The sequence below is a fragment of the Patagioenas fasciata genome, chromosome 4 (genome assembly GCF_037038585.1).
Source record: "Patagioenas fasciata isolate bPatFas1 chromosome 4, bPatFas1.hap1, whole genome shotgun sequence".
NCBI lineage: Eukaryota > Metazoa > Chordata > Aves > Columbiformes > Columbidae > Patagioenas > Patagioenas fasciata.
In genome coordinates this window covers 10,948,200-10,970,069 of record NC_092523.1, presented here as the reverse complement: position 1 = coordinate 10,970,069, position 21,870 = coordinate 10,948,200, and the positions used below count along the sequence as shown (strand labels likewise).

The 21,870-nt window shown below is 39.4% G+C and overlaps 1 protein-coding gene across 2 annotated transcripts in view; it reads right to left on the bottom strand.

Annotated features, from left to right (window-relative positions):
- Positions 1 to 21,870, bottom strand: part of HGFAC (HGF activator) — a 41,732-nt gene that overhangs the window by 8,568 nt on the left and 11,294 nt on the right. Inside the window, exons 5-10 of one of the 2 annotated variants that reach the window (XM_065837951.2) lie at positions 19,806 to 19,919; positions 18,618 to 18,749; positions 17,110 to 17,220; positions 5,865 to 6,039; positions 2,753 to 2,838; positions 1,570 to 1,810 (exon numbers count right to left, since the gene is read on the bottom strand). In XM_065837951.2, coding sequence (XP_065694023.1) covers positions 1,570 to 1,810; positions 2,753 to 2,838; positions 5,865 to 6,039; positions 17,110 to 17,220; positions 18,618 to 18,749; positions 19,806 to 19,919 — 859 coding nt within the window. The remainder of the gene's footprint in view (positions 1 to 1,569; positions 1,811 to 2,752; positions 2,839 to 5,864; positions 6,040 to 17,109; positions 17,221 to 18,617; positions 18,750 to 19,805; positions 19,920 to 21,870) is intronic. The other variant, XM_071808523.1, reaches the window with a different exon arrangement.

Genomic DNA, 21,870 nt, shown 5'->3' with positions numbered 1-21,870 from the left:
ATGCAGAGTGGTCAACATCACTGCAGCTTCCCTAATTGTGTTTCTGTGCCCATCAGATACAAAAGCACCATGGAGTCTCCTCCAGTACTGAGCACAAAGCAACGATCAACAGTGATGTACTTGGAGGAAAGAGATTCTAATTCATTGCATCACATAGAGCCGGCAGCTACCCTGCAACAATAACTGTGCTTATAATTAACAAATCAAAGTGCAAAGTTTATTTTTTTGTGACTGAAAAAAAAATAAGACAATAATATGTTCTTCGATCGATATGTAATGGTAAGATTTTCTCAGTGTTCTTGCAATGGTAAACAAATCACCTCAAAAATCAGATTTGGGGCCTGTAAAACAGGGTGGAAGTTTTCTTCCCAGGGTAGGGTTTAGAATAGATATTAAAGACACTAAATGGTTCTGCTATAACTTACAGGTGGTTCATTCAGGAAAAGAAATAAAACAGGAGAGGTTACAGAAAAGAGAAAAAAAATAATAATCAGTAAAAAAAAAAATCTGCACAGGTATCTATTGTCGCCTAGCGGAAAAGAGTTGAAATTGTGGCTAACTAAACATACGGAAGAGTGCAAATTACAATGCAGCAATTATGGAAAATCTGTATGTACCAAACCACCAGCTGGAAGTGGGTGGAAATGTCCTGAATAGCTGCCAAAGTTAGTAGCTATTTCACAACATTTGAAAAACAAATGCGTTGTGGCTCGAGCTCCAAATGCTTCAGTACAGCATTCAGAATGGTATTATTAGCTCTACGAGCTATCAGTGTATGTATTCTGGCACAAGGTTTTCTGTTTCTCTTGGCTTCTTTACTATGCAAAGGAACAATGGGTATGAAATGATGTAATATTTCTCTCATCAATGTGACCAAACTGAAATCAGGGAAAGTGTTCAGTATTTGTGGAAAATTAAGTATTTAGAATGAAGTAAGAGCATCCTGTAGTCAATATTCTCTCCAGTGTCCCACAGCTGGAGGACAAAACCACTCCAAAAAAAACCCAAAACATCTCTCAAGGAAATCAGCCTCAAAAAATTAACCATTTAGTTCTTCCCTTTGGCTTTTCGTAAAGCTCAGCCCACTCTATTTGTGTCAATCAATGATAATTTATTGTCTCTACTAAATCATTGCTTGACTGCCTCAGCCTTTTTGAATGAAACACTGCAATGAGCATGGTCATCTGCGTTACACCTCAAAGCAGGCAAAAACATTTAAAAAGGTAACTGAGAAGAAAAGAAATACTTATATCCCCTTGCAGATGCCTGCACATACAAGCTCCTATTCTTGTGTTCTTGCTCCCATTCTACATCCTGCTCAGCACAACTGACTTCATTCCGGTCATTCAGCTTCTTTGAGACTCCTTAAGGAAGAAGACTGTGAGACAACAGGGCTGCAGGCTACTTGTCAACCTGTGAACTGCACCCAAATTGCCAGAAACTCCTTTTGAAACATCGGCCTTTTAAAATCACATCTTTGTCACTTGTTTCAGTTTAGGTTTGTTGTGAGCCACAAGCAGCGACTATGAGGAGCAGAGGACCTACTGTCATATTAATGGGTGAGTTTACCTGTTAGCAAAGCAGTGTGCTGCTGACACCACCCAGCAGGTCTGAATAAGGCTTCCACCACAAAAACTCTCTCCAATATATATAGCTGCTGTCCAGGGATGAGATCCAGGCAGAGATGAAGATCCCCCAACGATCCTAGGTCTCACAAATGTTCTTTTTTTGTGTCTTCTCCCACATGGTCTTCTGGTAACTGCAGAGCTATCTGCATTGTCTGGAGCTGGTGGCCTCCTTTCCCTGCTTGCTGAGGTAGGAAGGGATATGGCATCAGACTATAAATCCTTGTGATTTGTAAGGCCTGGAACTTTTACAGGACTCTTCAGAAGAAAAGTTCATTAAATCATCATTAAACATTTACATACAACTGAATCTCATTCAGTTCCTCCAAAGACTTGCAAGACTGAAAGCTATGCCTATTCCAACATCCTGGCTACATGTGTACTACTGTAAATCAAATGTCTGTGAACATCACTGGACACTGTTCCATTTACCAGTACAAATACAACCTTCTGTACTGGGGGAGGCACTACATAACGCATGATAGATCACCTCTTCATTCCTAAATTCTCGACTGAGCTTTTGCCACCGCAATAGCAAGGACTAGGACAATTACGTAAATATCATGTATCAAATGCATTAGGACCATAAAAGTGGAAAAACAAAGACCACTTTAGAAACTGTCTTTTCAGATTACAACTCCATTCTGAAGGTCAGCTTCAACATTAACATTTAAATACTAATTTACAGAAGAATCTTTAATTTTTGGCATTAAGTACTACATCTAGTACATCGTCAGGATCCAGTCCTCTGATTGCTCAGAGACCCATTCACTTCTCTGGGCCTGTAATTCCCTGAGTGATGACAATTTGTGCCAGAGCATCAATCATTTCTGACATTGTGCATGTACTAGTAGAAAAATTGATGATATTGGCATGATTTTGACTGAAAGCAGTTGTGTGACAGTGTTGTTATATAGCATTCCAGGACAAAAATCACGGATTGTATTGCAACTTAAAAAAAAATGTAAAAGAAACTGATTGTCATTTAATTTACTGCAAACAGTAAAATACACAGCACTCCTGGGAACAGGAGAACATTCAAAATTATACAGTGAAAGCTTGTTCTGGTATCACTAAATCTTTCCTCATTCATTCATAACATGGATTTTAGAAGAGCCTTTACATACCACAAGATGGAATGTCGCAATACTCCCAAGACAAACTGTTGTTCTTCATGATGTAGCACCATGGCTTCTCATCATCATCTGGATTTCTAATTAATTCAGGGGAGAGTGAATCACAAGCATTGACCACAGCATTGTTCCAAGCTACCTGGAGGTTTTTGTCTATTTTGTCTTGCACCACGCAGAGGACTGACAGGACTCTCAGGTTTTGAGCTACCTGGCAAAGAACCGAAGCACCTACTAACCCCTACACAGGTGAGCAGCATTTCAGTAGTGTTCTTCATGCTCCAAGCTAACCAAGCCTAAGGTTCTTTAGGACCTGAAATACAGACACATGACTAAACACCTGTAAAATTTGCCTACAAGTATTTGGATTCCTGAGCATGTTCACATGGTTTAAATACAGCCCACACTGAAGCACTCTAACAGATATCAGCTCAGCTATTTTCAGGACTAAATCCCATGGGAAAGAGTCCTTTTTTAGATGATCTTTTTAAGCAAGGAAATTCCAACACAGGTAGATTCATAGAAAATCCATAACAAGAACAGCTAGCAAAAATTAATTTGAGGAGCTGAAGTTCACATTCCCCAGAGAGTCTGAGGAAACATATGACTACCTCAAGAAAATATTGTATTCCTCAAAAGGGGGACCAAAAAAAACGAAAAAAATTAAAAAAAAATATATAAAAAAGAAGCATATCAGAAACAGTTTACTCGTTTGTTACCTTGGTGTTGAACAGATATTGGTTTGATTTTGTTATGTTTTCTCCATGGTACAGCCTAATTACCAATGCCATATAATTAACAGAAATCTGCCCAGTTTACTCCTCTAAGAATATCAGGAAACTTTAAAGAGCAAGAAAGATCTTGAGTAGGCCAAGAAAAATAGACAAGGTAATTCAAGGCTCCAGATAAACATTAATTCTAATTTCAGTTGGATTCTTCAGAAGTACTATCTATTATTTTAAGGTTCTTCAATATTTTTTTCTTTTTAATGACTGCTCTTCAGAAAAAGATTAAAGCACTTTCAGCTCCTCAGAACTGAAGAAGCAACACAGGTTGAGTCATCTTCCGCCAACAATGTTTCTAAATTAGACTATTTGAAGAAGATGTCTGCAGGATTATATAGTGTAGCAGAGATACCCCCAGAAATTGTAACAAGCTGACAAAAAAAGTGAAAAGCTTTTTTTCTCAGCTCTACAGAACACGAACACATCAGCTCCTACACCATTTTATTCTTTGCATTTCAGATCTGCTTAAATGATGCAAATTGAAGCCATCAAGATTTATCAAAGCATAAAATATGTGCCTAATAAATTGCCATACTGTGCTGGGACACCGTAAATCATATACTTAAGTACTTGAATCAGGACCAAGCCTTGGAAAGCAAGACAGTCTGCATTAGGAGAGGGTGTAGGAACTGCTTATTGTTCTGTGTTAGATAGAGAAGAGCTTCTTTCAGCAGGCATGCATGCTTTCTAACACCAAACAAATTAGAAAGTGCAGCACATTCTGATCTTCCTGAAATACTCATCTAACTTCCAGTTAAAAAACAAAACAAAACAAAACAGAACCACCTCTGAGACATCAACCAGTAATTTATGGAGAACATCTTAAGTTTATTCATTCCTAACATTTGCTCATCTCCAGGATTCTCTCTAAAAGGAAACATTTCCTTTATTTGTGAACATCCATTGACCTCACAAAGACCCCGGAGACAGGGGGAACATAAAGTGACTGAGGAGAAAGCACAAACCTATGTATCATAGACATTTTCATTACAGCTGAACAGAAAACTTTAGTAGAAAAGCTGTTTATCATAGGTACGGTTCAATCAAAATTGAAACAGTGACATTTTATTTTGCAATAATTTTGCTCTGGAAGAAATTCAGGAAAGAAATTTGACATGCCATTTCAACATAATTGAAGTACAGTGCTTTGATTTTTCATTTTCAAATAACTTTTCAGTTTTAAAATATTTTCCTTTACAATAGGTATTCCAAAATTTAAGAATTAGGAATAAAAAATTAAACATTTCAACTTGGCTAGCACTTTTCTTTCTCCTTTTAGATAGTAATTTATGAACAATTTCAAAAAGAAAGAAAAAAAAAATCCCAGGAAAAAAAAAAAATATAAAAAGACCTGGAGTTTCCAACATTAGAATCATAGGATGTCCTGAGTTGGAAGGGACCCACAAGGATCATCAAGTCCAGCTCCTGTCCCTGCATGTGACATTCCCTAAATTCACACCATATGGTGTCTCTGAGCTTCTGTTAGTGGTCACAGCTATTGATTTAACCCATCTACCATATCATGTGTTCTGTACACTTACATCCCTCGAGTGAGGCTCTTAGAGTCAGTCCAGCTTTTCCGAGGCAGGGACAACACCTGCTTTGAGATTCCTGGCTCTTCTCCCCTACACAACTGTCCTGGTTTTGTTAAAAACCAAGTTTCTCTTTTAGTGAATTTTGCCTGTCAGCTAAAGCCTTCATATTAGCTGCATTTTCCTGGAGAACCAGATACATGTTTTGGTAAACCTAGCAATGGAATGCAAACTTATTGATAAGCATGGATGGACATCTCGCAAGAGGGGCAACGAGAAACCGGTGACGAAGAAACTGACCAACTGTGTATAATATTCCATTCATGTGAATAATATATATGAAAGTGGGAGATCACGAGGATCTCGTCCCTTTTTCCTTTTCCCTTCTGCTTATGGCCGACATTAGGAGAGGACCTTGCTGGTCATCCCTGCGAACTGAGGCCTAGTGACAGACTGAATCCAGCTCCGGTTGGCTGCAGAGTCTAATCCAAGACTTTCAGTGCCGGCTCTGCAGTTGCTGAGACTTTCAAGATTGGTTTTGTATATTTTGTATTATTTTCTCTATTCTTATTAGTAGCATTAGTAAAACATCTTTAATTTTTCCAACTCTCTTCTCTCTGTCTTTCTTTCCCTCCTGATCGCCTGTCCGCAGTGGGAAGGGGGAGGAGGCGGGGAGAGGAGGTTAACAATACATCTGCCAGGGTTTGATTGTCACCCCACAATCTTAACCCTCGACAACAACACATGCACCTCTTGATTTACAAATACAAGGCACTTGAGAGCTTTTCTCACCTGCAGTAAGAGAACGGCCCCAAGCCGAGTTGTACTGCTTTCTCCAGACTGTCCACATGAAGCTCTTGGTAAAGCAAATCTGAATCCCATGGCAAGCAGCTGTGTCCAGAAATGGTTGTCTTTGCTGTGCCCCTGTACTCCGTGCCATTGCCCACATAGCACCGCTGGCTGGGAACTGGCAAAGCACAAGACACAGGTCAAGAATCAGTGCTAATTCTATGTTAAATACTTACCTTACATCTCAGGTCGCAAATGCGAACCAGTGGCCCCAATTCTGTATACTCCCTTTCACAGTAATTGAATCCATCAAATCAGGATTTTCTTTTTTTAATAAAAAATAACCCAAGCAGTTAAAAATTCTGTTTAAAATTAATGGTGAGTTAGCCTTGTTTTAGACATGCACAAGTAACTATTCAACAGGCAGTAGAGCAGAAAAATAAACCTAAAATTTGTACTGCATATGGAAGATTTTAGTCAGCAATCAGCAGCGAAGTCAGCAATATGTCTGGGATTCCTCCTGCCTAATTTTAGACACAACCGAGCTCATGATTGGAGACTCCCTTTTTAGGCAATTAAGAGAAACAGGCATCTCTAGCATCACACTGATCCAGCCTGCTTGAGGTGGCTTTTTAAAAACAAGATTAATCTTGCCTTACACTCTTGACTCCATTGACTAAATCTCCATTGACAATAAAGGGAGCTTAAGTCAACCGTATCAGATAGAGATATCTGCATTGCAAAGTAATAAAAACAACCCTGGCTGGCCAGTACATGCTTAAAAGGCCTGATTTTGGAAAATAGTTATTTTTATGATCTCATACATGCCCATATATCTACACTATACCCACGTATATTATATATATGTAGCTACATGTTGCAAATATATGTATTTTGCAAAAATTTAACTAGTAGGTTGAATTTTGTTATTCAAACCCCATTTCTTCGTCACCTGCACATGGGTTATTTCTTCAGATAGGCCTGACATACATATTCTATGACCTGTATGCTCAGCTGCTAAGATCTATCAACAGCACATACCAGCATTATGGCTGAAAAACATATGGGGATGCATTTGTATACAAATAGCTACACTGAGCAGAAAGTCTACACCTCAAAACACAGCTCAGAGTATCCCAAAGGAAACACAAAACCTTCTAATGTATAAAGAGGATTAATTGTTATCAAGCCTCAGAGTGTTTCTTATCCCAGCCATGTCGTGACTTATCCTTGACATCTGCAAGACTAGTTGAATTTCCTTCTAAACTTATAAACATACTTAAATACATAACATCATGATATTTCTTTACTGTTGAAAAACACACCATGTGGATGATCTGTCACACCACACAGTGTGGACAGCTATTGCCAAAGATCTGTTTATTTTGACGGAATAAGGTGACAAGTGAACCAGGGAATATCACCAGCACTGAAATTACGAATCACGGCAATGAACTGCTGATGTCAATTATCCCTCCAAGTCAGCAGTGTAACCACAGACCTCAAAAGCTCAAGCAAGCATATGGCATAAATTGGAGGGCTGGAGGTCAAGAAGTTTTTTGCAAGAACTTCAGTGTGAGTTAGCATACAAATACTTAGCAAATTTGTTTTCTAGCTTGGCCTGGCAGACCCTTCTGAGATGGTGACAATATTTTCTCCTACCCCCGCCCTCAAATCAAATTCCCTTCATTTCAATTGCTATGAATATAACATTAAATCCAACTCATATTCTAACAACCATAGTCTAGGAGCTCACAGAAAATAATTTGCCTCTCATTTGCGTTGCTAGCAATAGTAACCATTTCTTGGCAATCCTGACATTTATTTTCTGGGCAAGTTGCATGTTACTCTGCTTTGTTTGCTTGAAACAGTGTCATGAAAATACCACCATCATGCTGTATGCTGAATTCTTTGATTTATCCAGGGAAGTGCCAGGTGCTGTTTTTATTTGTACTGTATTTATTACATTTGGAAATGAACTAAACTACTTTCATGAGGATGAAACAAGAGATTCTGTTTCAGTGCAGAACCAGCGACATATTCTGCAATAGCGATGGTTTGGACATCTTACAGATGGTGTTTACAAGTTGTGCTCATTCTTGTCAGGCTTAAAATCCAATGCATCTCTGTTTCATTGGGTCTGCCAGTTATTGCTAAACATATCAGAAGATTATAACTGAAAGAATTTGGCCCCTTTCTAAATCATCCCTCTTGTTCTCCTCTTGTAAGTAAGAAGTTTGGATTACATATTGCACTTGTTGAGAGGAACAGTAATACCTCTCACACAGTTTTGTGTTCCTTTTTGGTTTTATAAGGAGTATTTTGGGCCCAGGAGTAAAGTGACTTAATCTCTTATCTTGTGGAGAAGCCTCTAGCTTAGCACAGTTATTGTTTCATTAGTAGCTTTCCATCAGCCTGCTCTCCACTCCAGCAAGCTTTATTTGACTGGCTTATAGTAGCACCACAGTATCCACATCACCGCTCATTAAACTGCATTTCATTATGTATCTGAGGCCATTAAGTAGTATATGCAAAGCCTAATACATTTTATCTCCTATAATTCAGGACAAATAGTTTTCAAAAAAATTCCCTGCAACTATTACAGTCATATAGATCTTTTGCTCCTAATACTCTTTTTTGAACTGTTACAGCACTGAAAAAATCTCTTTTTCCTCTCTTTGTCAGAAACAGTGTGTAGGTGGTCTGCTTTCAGCAGTTCTTTATGGATTGCTCTGGGATTGTTCATTCTCCATTCTTAATGGCTGCTGAAACTTCTCATAACTCCAAAACATATTTATTTTCCTATGTGGAAAGAAGCAATGGAGGACATAATGTCTGTATTTTTCTTGTTTGTTCACTTCCCTGCAGTATTGCCAATCACTATGTTGAGTAGAAATGGCCTAAACTTTCAGATGATGAAAAATTTCATGCAAATGCAGATTCAAGTTACTCTGCAGACTTATGCCACTATCACCACTGTTTGTTTCTTTTCAGAAAAATAAAAACACAACTTAAAACTAGAAATACTTTCCTGCTATGTTTTGTTTTTAAAATCCAAGAGGTTTAAATAGCTCACTTAAAACATTTTCATTGTGTTAGGATGGCATATTTTATCAGCATGTCACACAAATTCTTCGCCTTTTAAATTTTCAGTAAAAAGCTGTTTCAGGTCTTAAAATTAAAAGCAACCTGAAACAGCAGTTATCCAACCAGGTCTAATTGCTAAATTTCTGAAAACAGTTCACAAGACTTTTTGTCACCAAATCTTGTTCCAGGTTCTCTAGTTACATACCTGAATGGTTTTATGAGTTTCTTTTTGAAGTCTTTGTGTAGAAAGCAGTATATCTTTTAGATTTTTTTCCCCTAAAACATCTCATCAGCAAATTTCCTAACGTTTTCGAGCTTTTACTTTATTCTCCTTCCAGATATGCGTAAGCTGTTTAATTCTGTTGATAAGAATACATTTTTCCCCTGATGGTCCTAATCCGGGGACAGGATAGTTTTAAGTAACCTTTTCATTCAGTAATGCTTTGTTTTATTCCTGACCAACCTGCAATGCTTTTATTAAATACAGTGTTAGATGAATTTCTATATCAGCTGATGGCAGGAAGGGAGAGCAGGGAAGAGGAGAAGGACAGAAGTCCCCTCTCTGCTCACAATTGCCGTTACAAGAAGTCTTCTCCTATGTGTTGATTATCAGTTACCTAGACAGAAGAGTTATTTAGAAAATCTTAAACTAAAGCAAAACTTTGGTGGAATTATGAAAGCATCCTCCATCCAGAGCTCTCCTGGAGCACATGTCCACTCTTGTTGCAGTGCCTTGGGAAGCTCCAGAGCCAAAGGCCTGAGTGCCTGCCCTACATCCCCTGGCCTGGTCAGAGGAAATACTCCAGCACTCACTAGGTAGCAGCTGCTTTGCAAGACAGTGCATTCATATCCCTCTCAAGCCTTTTTAACATGTCTATCAATTTATATTTCCACCTGATCCTATTTCATCCACTAACAATGAAGATGAATAGGAATGAACAATGAAATTTTATGACTCTGCATAAGCCTTTTGCTTACACTGCCTTGGCATTGCAGGATCTGTCACTCTGCAAGGCATCCTTTACCAGAGTGTACGTCAAGTTTCCTTCCTGTTTGAGCTCAGACTCATTGGATGTCTACAGAGGGTCCATCTTTTCTTGATTCACCTGGAAGCTCCCTGATCTCCTTTCCTGGGTAGCCATGAGATCCCCTCGGAGATGAAAGGTGTGGAAGCCTTTGATTTTGGGGAGCTGCACCTCCCTCGCTGCAAGTGCAGCCAGCTCCTAACCTGAGCTGGCCAAAAACACGTGACAGAAAGGAGTCTCCAGTATTCCTAGAGATTGCTCTTACTGGCATCTCACTTCGTCAGATAAAGCACTGAAAAGCCCTCAGGTATTCTGAAGGCAGAAATTCCTATGCAAAATGAAACAAACACCACGCAGAGAGCTTTGAAGGGTGTCCACATTAACCTAGCACTGCTCCCAAAGGAAGATTTAGCTTATCTTTCAGTGATTCCTTGTGCCACTGAAAAATCTGTGTTAATATCTAGGAAGGTGGTCTGGTGGGTATAGACTGCACTGAAGAAAGCAATTGCCATCTTTTTCACTCTTTAGTTATGAGAATATGAAGGCTAATCAACAGGGGCAGGAGATTGCATGGCAGCAGCCCTGGGACTGGACTGTTGCAAATGGCTTGAAGCAAATGGCTTCATATTTTCATGCACTAATACCTGTTTGTGAAAGTGAGAATAACAGCAACCACTGTAGCTTTCAGAGTTTGCAAATTAATGAATATAAACCACAACTGAAGTGTAAGGAAAGCTATATATATATATATTTCTATATAATTCAATCATACATTTATAATATTTATCTAGATTTCAGTATTTCTGTTTGGGTTTATGATTTAATACAACAGCAGATAATGCATGCCACTAATTTATAACAAATAACTGTTTCAAACAGTTATGCTGCTTACTGATTCATTGAATAGCAATGATATCTCTGGACACAGAGCACCTAACACTAAAATAAATCCCCATTGAAACTGTAGCCTGATTATGAAACGCACAAACAATCTGTCTGAGCCAAAAACTAGTCAGAAATGTGGAAAATTCCTAACTTTATAAAGAAACCTGAGAGATCAGAATAGCATCTCTATTATTGCTCATATCTATCACCTCCATAAATGACACCCTATAATTATCATTTTGTGAAGCTATAGTTATCATTAGTCTCCTGTCCATCGTCCCCTATATTGACCCTATTTTAGTGTAATGAATCAGAGGTGGGTTCTCAGTTGATAATGTCACAGTCTCTCACTTATTCATCTTGCAGTTCTTCCTACCACTTACCATCACCGGGGATAGTCCACTAGACCTAGTTTTTCCCCACGGAACTCCAGCACTATTTGAATTATTTTGAAATAATTCAAAATCTGATAAAATCCAACCTGCCCTTACTATCTCTGCAACAGTGCCCTATGCTTTCTCTCTGTTAACCTTGCCTTATTAACCCTTGCCCTGCCCTCATGCAGCCTCCCAGTAGATCCATAGGACCCTACCCCTGCAAGCCATGTCAGACCTTAATGGTGCTTTTTTATCCACTGGTCTATCCATTCTTCTACAACCATGGAGGAATACTAACCTTATTCCTTTCCATCTCAGTTTTATTACTAATTCAAATGCTCCACACATGCAAACAACAAGCAGCATCCCAGACCCACTTACAAATCCCCTTCAATTCTTAGTGGCAGACCTACTTATCCGAGCTCAGTGGGGGACTGACTGGTTGAATATTCATCTGTCGTTTTCAGTCAACTGACTTTGTTATTATGCTTCATCTATTTCTTCCACCCACCCCACCACCCGGATCCTAGAAAATAAAAAAACGAACACTAATCCAAAAGCATTCTAGTAGATTATAGAATAACACTAGTAAACATATACCAAAAAGTAAGACTCATTATCTTCTTCTCGCTGTCGTCTTAAGAAGAAGAAGAATTAAAACTTTCCCTGCAGTTTCCAGAGCTGAACTTTACTTACTAAAGTATCTTCTTTTTAAGTAGAAAACTGCAAACACCCTATTTCAGTAAAACAACCACTGAAAAGGTGAGTTTGCTGTCATTTTTACTTCTTTTATTACCTCAGACTCCTCCAGCTTAACCCTCAAAGATGTGGCCAAGAATTTTTTTTCTGTGTGTAATTACATATTCAGCTATTCTGTCACCTTCCTTTTCTAAAAATCTTCAACCTACTTGTGGCATACAACAACACATCTCCTTATATAACCATAAACGTTCCACAATTAGCATTCCAACTCATACTTTCTCTAAAGTTATGGTACTCCTCTAATTCCATTACCCATAAGAAAGAAAAAGAAAAAAATAGAAAATAGGAAAGGAAAAAGGAAAGAAGAGAAGGAGAAGAGAAGGAGAAGAGAAGGAGAAGAGAAGGAGAAGAGAAGGAGAAGAGAAGGAGAAGAGAAGGAGAAGAGAAGGAGAAGAGAAGGAGAAGAGAAGGAGAAGAGAAGGAGAAGAGAAGGAGAAGAGAAGGAGAAGAGAAGGAGAAGAGAAGGAGAAGAGAAGGAGAAGAGAAGGAGAAGAGAAGGAGAAGAGAAGGAGAAGAGAAGGAGAAGAGAAGGAGAAGAGAAGGAGAAGAGAAGGAGAAGAGAAGGAGAAGAGAAGGAGAAGAGAAGGAGAAGAGAAGGAGAAGAGGGGGAAAAAAACCCAACCAACCAACCAAACTAGAAAACATAAAGAGATTTCAAAAATCCATTCAACAACTTCATACTTCATCATGACCAAAATGCTAACAAAAACATTATTGCTCTCGAAATCTCAATCCAAATAAACCTCAAAATGTATAATCCCCTGTGCAGTCCTCCCAATACTCTTCAAACTACCATCTACTGTAACCCACAACCACAGTGACACAAATCCAAACAGGCTTTCCATGTGCCACTTTCTTCCTCTTCATTAGTTTAATCATCAAAAACACCAAAATCTGCCACAACTCATCCATCCCACTGCTTTGCATTGTTACAGGGCTACTTTATTTTTACAAAGAGTTCCACAAGAACAGGTCCTGAGCTGCTACTGAGTCCTAATACAACAAACGGGACAGAAATAAACCCCAGGTAGCCATCAAGAACATTGTACAACCCAATGATTAAGGTTACACAGTGTTAAGCCCCACCTCATTTTTCCACGTGTGACTACCAGCTCTTCCTCTGATCAACAGCGACACAACAAAGCCACCTACATAGACTAAATGTTTCAGGAAAAGGTCTGGCAACTAATTAAACAGAATAAATACACCCCACCAACATACCCTCCAAAAAATCAAGAACAAACCTAAAAATACAAATAAGACTCCCAGATTAACTCAATATCCCCCACACAAAACCAGTAACAAAGCAACAGCAAGAAGGAAGTGCTTTTACACAGGAAATGGGGCAAAATATATATTAGTTTTCACATGCACTTCAGCTAACACCTACAATGTGAGTGCAATGGTGGGTTTTCAACCGCAGAAACCTAAAGGCACCAATCCCTTAAAAAAAGCTCTACATCACCTTCCTTCACCTTCCAACTCCATTCAACATTTGCATACCAGTGCTTATTAGAATGAATTATCTGCCCTCTGGCCAAACAGCTACTCCTCTGTCTTTAGCTGTGTCCCTCTGTATTCACTTGACATCTCTAACATGGCTCCTATCTGTTCAAAGAAGCATAAAATATCAAAGTAATTTTACAATTACGCGTTCATAACCATTTATCACAAGTTATCACCTCCAATGAAGTTAAACATTCCTGAAGCTAAATGTTTCCCAAAAAGCTTCACAATTACCTTTCCACTGTCTATGCCAACTTGGGCCAGAGAAAAAATATCACCCTTACATCCTTCTTAGTTTTCACCTCTTCCTTCACATTTATCACTGACAAAGGTCTGAGCCCCTTTTTCAACTTTCTCTGTGCAATAAGACAACTATCGGTACTCATGGTTGGATCATTAATTCTGAATTTTCACCTAAAACCTGGATAGAGAGCTCTCTCGGCAACAACTTTGACTCCAAAGTGAATGCAGTTACCCTCTTAACAAAAAATCCATATTTCTAAAAATAAGTGCATATTTAAATGCAATTATTATGAATTAAACTTAATTAAAATGCATCCCTGCATAATTTTAAACAGCATCTGTTTTCAGGTGGATTTGTTGATGATGTATCTAATTTCTTTTGGAACTAAACTTCACTGAAAACTTCTGCATAAACTCTGTTAGAACACTTTTTACAATGGCAGTTCTTTCTTTAGTACTGAAGCTTTCTTCTTTAAGGGCTAGAAAATAATGTATTACCGCAAAGAATAGAAACCTATATTAGAAACTGTCTTTTATATTTTGATTTCCTTTGTTATAAATATCTCCTATGTTATGTTTATCACCTCCCATAAGTCAGCTCGTAATTTGCCAATAACTGCACGGCCGTTCTGATAATGGTTTGGCTATATATAGTGATTGTTTATATAGTGCATATATATAGTGATCGTTTGCAAGAGAATGTTAAGAACAGTGAAAAGATGATTTTTGAGTTCTGCCAGGGACTCTGTAGTCAAAAAGAAAAAAAAAAAAAACCACAAATGGACAGTTAAATAGGTATCTGTAAAATTATGAAGTTATGATTATTCTGTTACTGTTCAAAGAGGGGAAACAAAATTATCAGGCAGTAGGTTTTAAGCTAACAATAGAAAACAGTGTCTCATCATATCTATTTAGATTCTGGAACTTCCTGACATGGCATGCTGTGAAAGGGAAAAGCAAAAGGGGTTCTAAAGAGTTTAGATGAATTGTTGGGAAACAGGTAAAGGTCTATTAAACATGATGGTCCTGCTGTCTGCTAAGAAAATCCTCAACTAGAAGTATTTCTCAGTAATTTCCTGCTGCTTACATTACTCCCCGGTCACCCTTTATTTCAGCAGTGCTCAAATCACAGTAGTATTTAGACTTGTGATCTTACACAAGACAGCACTCCGTTTATTAATATTTGTGAGTGTAAGGCGAAGAGAAATTAGCTGGTTTTCCATTAGAAACCTATGAAGACTGGTTATTCTTTGTAAAAGTAAAGGGCAGAGGACATCAGAGAGACCTCAAACACATCACAGACAAATAACACTTTGGGATACTATCTGTTAATTAAATTGATTGGGTTTTTATTAAAAAAATATATATTTTTGCATCACAACCTGGGTTTAAGGTTGCTGCTGTAAATGAATAATTTAGAACAAAGTACATTTTGGAGACACTGTAACTTCTGGATCAAGCATTATAACCATGAGCTGTTTTGACTAAAGGGCAACCTCACAATTCAGTCGTGTTAGACAAGGGAAAATATAAAACACAGTAAAAAGGAAAACAAACAAACAAACAAAAAGCCAGCTGTGCTCACAGCATCATATTGAAGGCTTGAAGAAAAAATTAATCCAACACATATCTAAAAATCTGTTCTATGTGCTTTGAGAGCAAAAGCTCCCAGTGCTTTCATCAGAATGTCATTGCAATTATCCAACCAGGTCTACAGACCCCAGCACTGATTTATTTGCATTTATTTAGAATGACTAAATCCTAGCAAAGAGGGTTTTTTCATTTCTATACTTGTTTGCAAGGCCCCGACACATAAACACAATCCTTCAGTACCCGTTTTGTGTGGGGGTGTTAGGCAGTCGAGCACAGATGGATTATAAGCATCTAAAGCCATTTGTTTAGCAAACCAAATGTTTGCTTTATTATTTTCAAGTAATCAAACAGCGTTTGCTTATTTCTTGTTCTAAGCTAGTCAGACAGAAACCAGTATTACAGCCCTAACACCGACAACCTAATATTTATAATCCAGATCATACTGGGTGGATTTTTATGCACAGTGTTGCTGCTTTGGGCAGAAGAAGCTGATAAAGACACAGGCATTTGAAAAGCAGTTTTATTTGAAGACAAGCTGCCCCTTGCCTGGAGCCATGCAGCAGAATTTACAAAGCCTGGGAAAAACCTCCCGAGGGCAACTAAAGGACAAAAAAACAGAGCTACAATATCACTCCTTAGGATGGGACTTAAAGGAGTCACAGGCCGATCTGACACGAGTCATTGAGTACCTGAGGGGTGAAGGTTCATGGCCAGTTCATACACGATTCAATTTGCCAGTTATCTCCTGCTATTTGTTATTCCAGCTGTACTGCTGGTCTCCCAAATTGATTTCTTTTTATCCCCAGCTTGAATAGACAGCTACACAGTTAACCACCAGAATAAAAAAAAAGAATACCAAATGCCAATTTCAGTGTTTATTGCTATGTTGTTTTACCCCACCAACCATTCAGACCAACTAGGTGCCCACCAGAGCTACCTGGAGTCTTGTCTTCAATTTTGATGAGCCCTGGGATTTAGGTACTGAGAAAGACATAGCCAGTGAGTCGATGGGACCACAGGTTGGTTTGACTGAAGATCTGTTACAATTTATGCCTAAAACCTGTTTTATTTGAAAAGTAGCTGCTGATATAACCTGATGATTTAGCATGCAGGTAAGTTTTACAAGCAGATTTAATCCTTGCAGTGAGAAATGTTAAATCTTCTGGAGGAAAATAATATCAAAAAACTATGTAGTATCTAAAAGAAGCAACACAGAACAAACATGTAGGCATCAAAAAGCAGATTTCTCTGCCCTGACTCACCAGTGCAAGCAAGGATTTTTAGGCAAGACATACTGGGCTAAATATGCTATTAAAGTATAAGGTAACACAAACAAGAAGTGTGCATTTTATCTTTGTCTGCTTCCCATAACAACCTAGTGCTAGCTAATACAGTCAGCTGCTAGATTTTGTCAGAGCATAAATCCCTATTTTATGAGCGGACAACATAAGATGCATGGATCTGTGGGGAAGCGTTTGCACTAGAGTACAGTTCTGCAATAGATCCTGTTAAACTGAAGCATTTACGGGCATGAGTAATTGGATTAAAAAGTTTTGTGTTTAATTTTCCATAGCGTTAAGGACATGGACAAATATTTTTAGAATCAGAGTCTCAGTGGTAAAAAGTGTGTTATGTTTTACCCTGCAGGAATACATTCAATACTAGTTTGGTGTGACTCTTCACTTATTACAAGAAATATCTGCAAAGGCAGAATACAACACAGAGGAAAAACTCCAAATTCTCTGCTCACTGGTAGGTTCCTTTACTTACCGATATTGCAATACTTCCCTGCATAGTTTTCTTTGCAGTCACATACTATTTTCCCACTGAAGGTAACCATTTTACATTCGCCATCATTCATGCAAGGATCATGAACACAACCTATAAGCAGAAACCAAATATCAACCCAAAGGTTCAAACAGTTCAAGAGAGTAGGTCTATTTTAACTTTAGTACAGCTTCTCCATGAATATATAGTTTGCAGAAGTTCATTCTTTTTCACTCATGTCAGACCTACCCTTGATACAAATCAAAGAAAAGGAAACTATCCCGATTTCTGCCCACTGAGGTCTGTCTCATAGCTTTTACTTTTATTGGATAATGTCAGCCTAACTATTGAAAAATGTTATCAATGAGCAATGGGTAAAATTGTGGTGGTAACCTTTATTACTAATGGTGATGGTGACGGCATTAGCATTTCTATTTGTATAGAGAGTTCTGTCAATTCCAAATTCGTCACTGAGCTGTATTAGAATTTGTAGTAGTGTATCTAGCAGGGAGCTCAGCTAAATATTTAGGATCTGTGACTGGAACTGTTTAGTTCTATCAAATTTCTCAACTCTCTCATGGACTCCCAATGTCCTAGAAAGCCACCAACTCTCTCCATGCTTTAGTTTCCAGTGCTGTAAGGTAGGAATAAAAGCACCTGCCTATCTCAAAGGGCTTTCATGAAGCTTACTCAGTACTGCAAACTACTTGGGAGTCTGGGCATGGTAAAAGTCAGCTGGACTGAATAACAGAATAGCCATACCAGAGTTCATACATATATAGGTGAGGCATACTGGTTTGCTTCCCACCATCTCTCCTTCCAAAAGGGAGCTGCTGTGCTGACTTCATCAGATAAGAGACAACCTGCAGCCAGCTGGTCAGCTATGTCAAACATTTGGGAGCCCCAAAACAAGGAGAAGGCTTCAAAACATAAGCATCACCCCAGCCACGAATGCGTATGTTGGGCCAAAAATCACGTGGACTCTGGGGTTGACACAGGGCAAACAGAATCCTGGAAGTGGGTAGAGTTTATGTGCTGGCAACTCAAGAGTGGGCAAGGCTTGGGAAAAAATCCCAGAGGTGAAACAATATGAAGCAATCGTAGGTGTGCAGGGGAGATAGAGGAGGGTGTACCTCTCAGAGAGGCTACAGTTTTGGAAAAGAGCTCAAAAGGTCAGAAATTTTACCACTTCTACTATATAATCTGTTGCATATTCTTACATCCTGCAGTTCAGGATTGCATCCTTGGTAAAGAAAACACTGCGCTATGTCCCTAAAATTCAGCTTAATGCATATAATTGCTTCCTCAAATAAGGATGATCACAGTGAGGTGATTTCCTGGGCCAGCATTACTACTTACAAATGGAAAGCTGAAGTTTTCTTTTTTGGGGAGGGTGCATGAGCTGCAAGAGCAGCATTACTGTGGATAACACACTCTGACTTTGATATCCTTACTGTCCTTTATCCCCACGCCATGCAGGCTAATATCTGTAATATAAAATAGGACCTTACTTTTGTGTCTGACAGTCTCACACTCAATCTGGCCATCCACACATGTGCACTGCTCCACAGCTCCTTGTTGGACTCTTGTCCAGCTCATGCCCACATCAAAGAACTCATGGAGACTGTTGTCAAAACATTTCTCTAAAAGATAGTAAAAAACAAGGAGAAAAAAAACCCAAACAACAAAACAACAAACAAACAAAAAAACACCCAGGTTTTCTGAGGTTATTTCCTGTGAGGAGTGGGACCACAGTCTGCATCATACCCTGTTCAAGACAGAGGTGGCTTTCTCCTAAAGCCCTATGAGCATGACAGCATCCATATTACTAGAGCCCTTCCTTTCAGAAGTTCTTTCAGCAAACATATAGAAAATCAAATCTTTGCTATATACTTGCATCTGTCCCACTTTACTGCATCATCCACAGTTGATGGGCTGTGCTGGAGATAGTAGAGTAACAAGACTGAAAAAGGCTTTTTTGCTTATTGTTGGGAGAGAAGCCAAGAGCTGCAGGGAACACCTTTTAGTGGTGGACTTGGTGGTGTTAGGTTAATTGCTGGACTCAGTGGTCCTGAGGGTCTTTTCCAACCTAGACAATTCTGTGAAAAGCCTTCACTAAACAACAGCAAGCACAACTGAAAGCCTTCAATGTAAAAGCCTAATTCCTTGCTTGACATGCAGTAAATTGGGAGTGACACCACCATAAAACTGGAAAAATAACCCAAGAAAAGCCTTTTGGCCTGACTCTCCTCCTTTGGAAATGACTACCCTGAAAATGAAGTAGCTGCCCTGATGCAAAGCTGACATTGCAGGAAAAGTTGTAATGGAGCCCTGTATGCATATACATAAGGAATAAGGCATCACTGAAATTTTGTTGCTTTTTCATGTCTCCCTGTCCTACATACTAAATGATATTATTAGTAGTTTCTAACCACATAAGGGATATTTAAATCTTAAAAACAGCATAGGGAAAGGAAGAGTCTCTTTGTGTGTTATATCTCTATAATTGAGCTAATTTCAGCTGCCCTGTCAGTAATGGATTGTCTGTCATAACCATCTGGAAATCTGCCTACACAAATATTCATGCTGCAGGGGTCTCTCCCATCACAACAGCACTAGGTTTTCATTAATCAAACATTAATGAGATCTACTTACTCCTGGTATTTAATGTTGTAACACTCATGGAAGAAGATACTTACTCATCTGACAGGCCTCGCCCGTGAATTCCTCGGGACAGGTACAGTGGTACATCCTATGGCCATGAGCAAGAGAACAGGTCCCTCCATTCTGGCAAGGGTTGTCTGCACAGTGATCTAGACCATGTAAGAAGCTGTTGTTATCAGGTGCCAGATAAGCCACGTTTTGTTGTATTAGGTGTTGTTTCGGTTACATGAACCATTTTGGTTCAATACACAATGGGTTTAATACCGCCTATTAATCTAAACCAATGTTTATCCAACTAATTTACATTGGGTTTGTTTCCAGTTGTACAGCTACATTTATCCAGCTTTTAAAAACCGTATAGAGTAACTTGTCCAAAGGTGGTAGGTCCAGGCACGGGTGAAGTTGCCAGAGCTGTGGTGAGGAAGAAGATGGGAGAAATGCCCACAAGATGGAGCTGTGCCTTTACACTGGGGAGGGAAGGCTGCAGCAACGCCTCTGCCAGGGGTACTGCCCTGCACACCTCGCCTTCCAACATCACTGACCGGATCTGTGCTTCTCTCCTTACAGTTACACCAAGGACAACCCTCGACAGAAGAATTTGCTACGGATTTTTGGGTGATGTCTAAAACGAATGGATAGGTGGAAGAAAGGGAAACAAATTAAAGCAGAATGAGGGCACATCCAAGTAAATCAAGCCAAGCTAGATTAAACTGGACCAGTCTAATGTATCTCTGGTTTTTAAGGAATTTTCTAAATCATGGGAGGAGAGGAGGAGGAAAGAGAGAGAAGAGAGGAAGAAGGAGAGGGAGAGAGAGAGGGTTTGCCAGTGCAACCCTCTAACTCCTACAGTGGAAGCTTTACTTGGCAACATGCAATGCAAAAGTTGTCGGTCTTGCTGGCCATCCGACATTCCTGATTTCAGGCAGTGTTAAGGAGTAGATCTCCCCTGAAGTCAACCAACGTCACATTTTACACCCTCTACAGAGCTGGCCCAGCAGCTTGTCTGCACTCAAATTCTCCCTTTCAATGCTAGTTAAACTCCTCAAGGGCAACTGTAGAGTTACTGAATCCAGGTGCTCCTTCAGCTGGAGTGTGTGGTCCTAAGCATGGGATGCAACATATAGAAACACAGACACATACATATAGAACTGAAGCAAAGCACAAAAGGTATATCCTGAACTTTGCTACAGCAGCGTAAATATGAAGGTTTCCCTGCACGGATCAAAATATTTACTTCAGAATAGAATGATGTAATTGAGATCAGATAGCAGGCCTGGGTGTATTCACCAGTAGTTTCACTCCAGGATAACATCAAGGGAAAGCAAGTAAAGGCAGCAATGTTTCTACTGTTATTGCAGTTTGATAGTTATGAAACTTTTAGTGATGTAATATTTCCTCAAAGGAAAATCCTGTATTTCCTATTCCCATCACATCTAAACCATAACTTTATCTTCAGACCATCTTCTGGTACAGTAGTGCTCAAGTAATTTGTTGAGTATAGTCATTAAATCTGCAAGAGTACTTCCAGTCCTCCATTTTTTTCCCCTCACTGCATCCCACCCGTCTCTCCAGCTTGCCTTCCCCAGGGTATTCTGCATCCCTGTCCACCCCCGCTGAAGCCCAGGAACAACTTCTACTCATAAGCACATGGGCATTCCACATCTCCCTGTAAGGAATCCTGCCCACCATTAATTAACCATTAACTGGGAAGTGCCAAGTCCCTCCCTGCTCCGCTGATGTCTAAAGCCACCCAGCAGTATCTCCCCACTCTCATGGGTAAAATACTCCATGCCTGCTAGCATTCACCTTGACTTCGGGTTCATCTCTGAGGTTCTGCTGAAAGAGCAGTAGACTTGTGTTGCCTTTCTACCCGTATCTTCTCACAAAAACTTTCTGTTTCTGTCACCCACCTTTCCCAGAACAGGGACTGCTCTTCCCCAGAGTGCCTCTTGGGGCGATGCCTCTTCCTCCTGCCTGCACAGCCCACGCTACCCCACTTCTTCTTTCCATATCAGTCCAAACATCTCTTAAAAACCACACTGTCTGGCACTTTTCTCCCAAGTCTGGGGTTTTGGCCATTTGTCCAAGGTTTCCAGACAT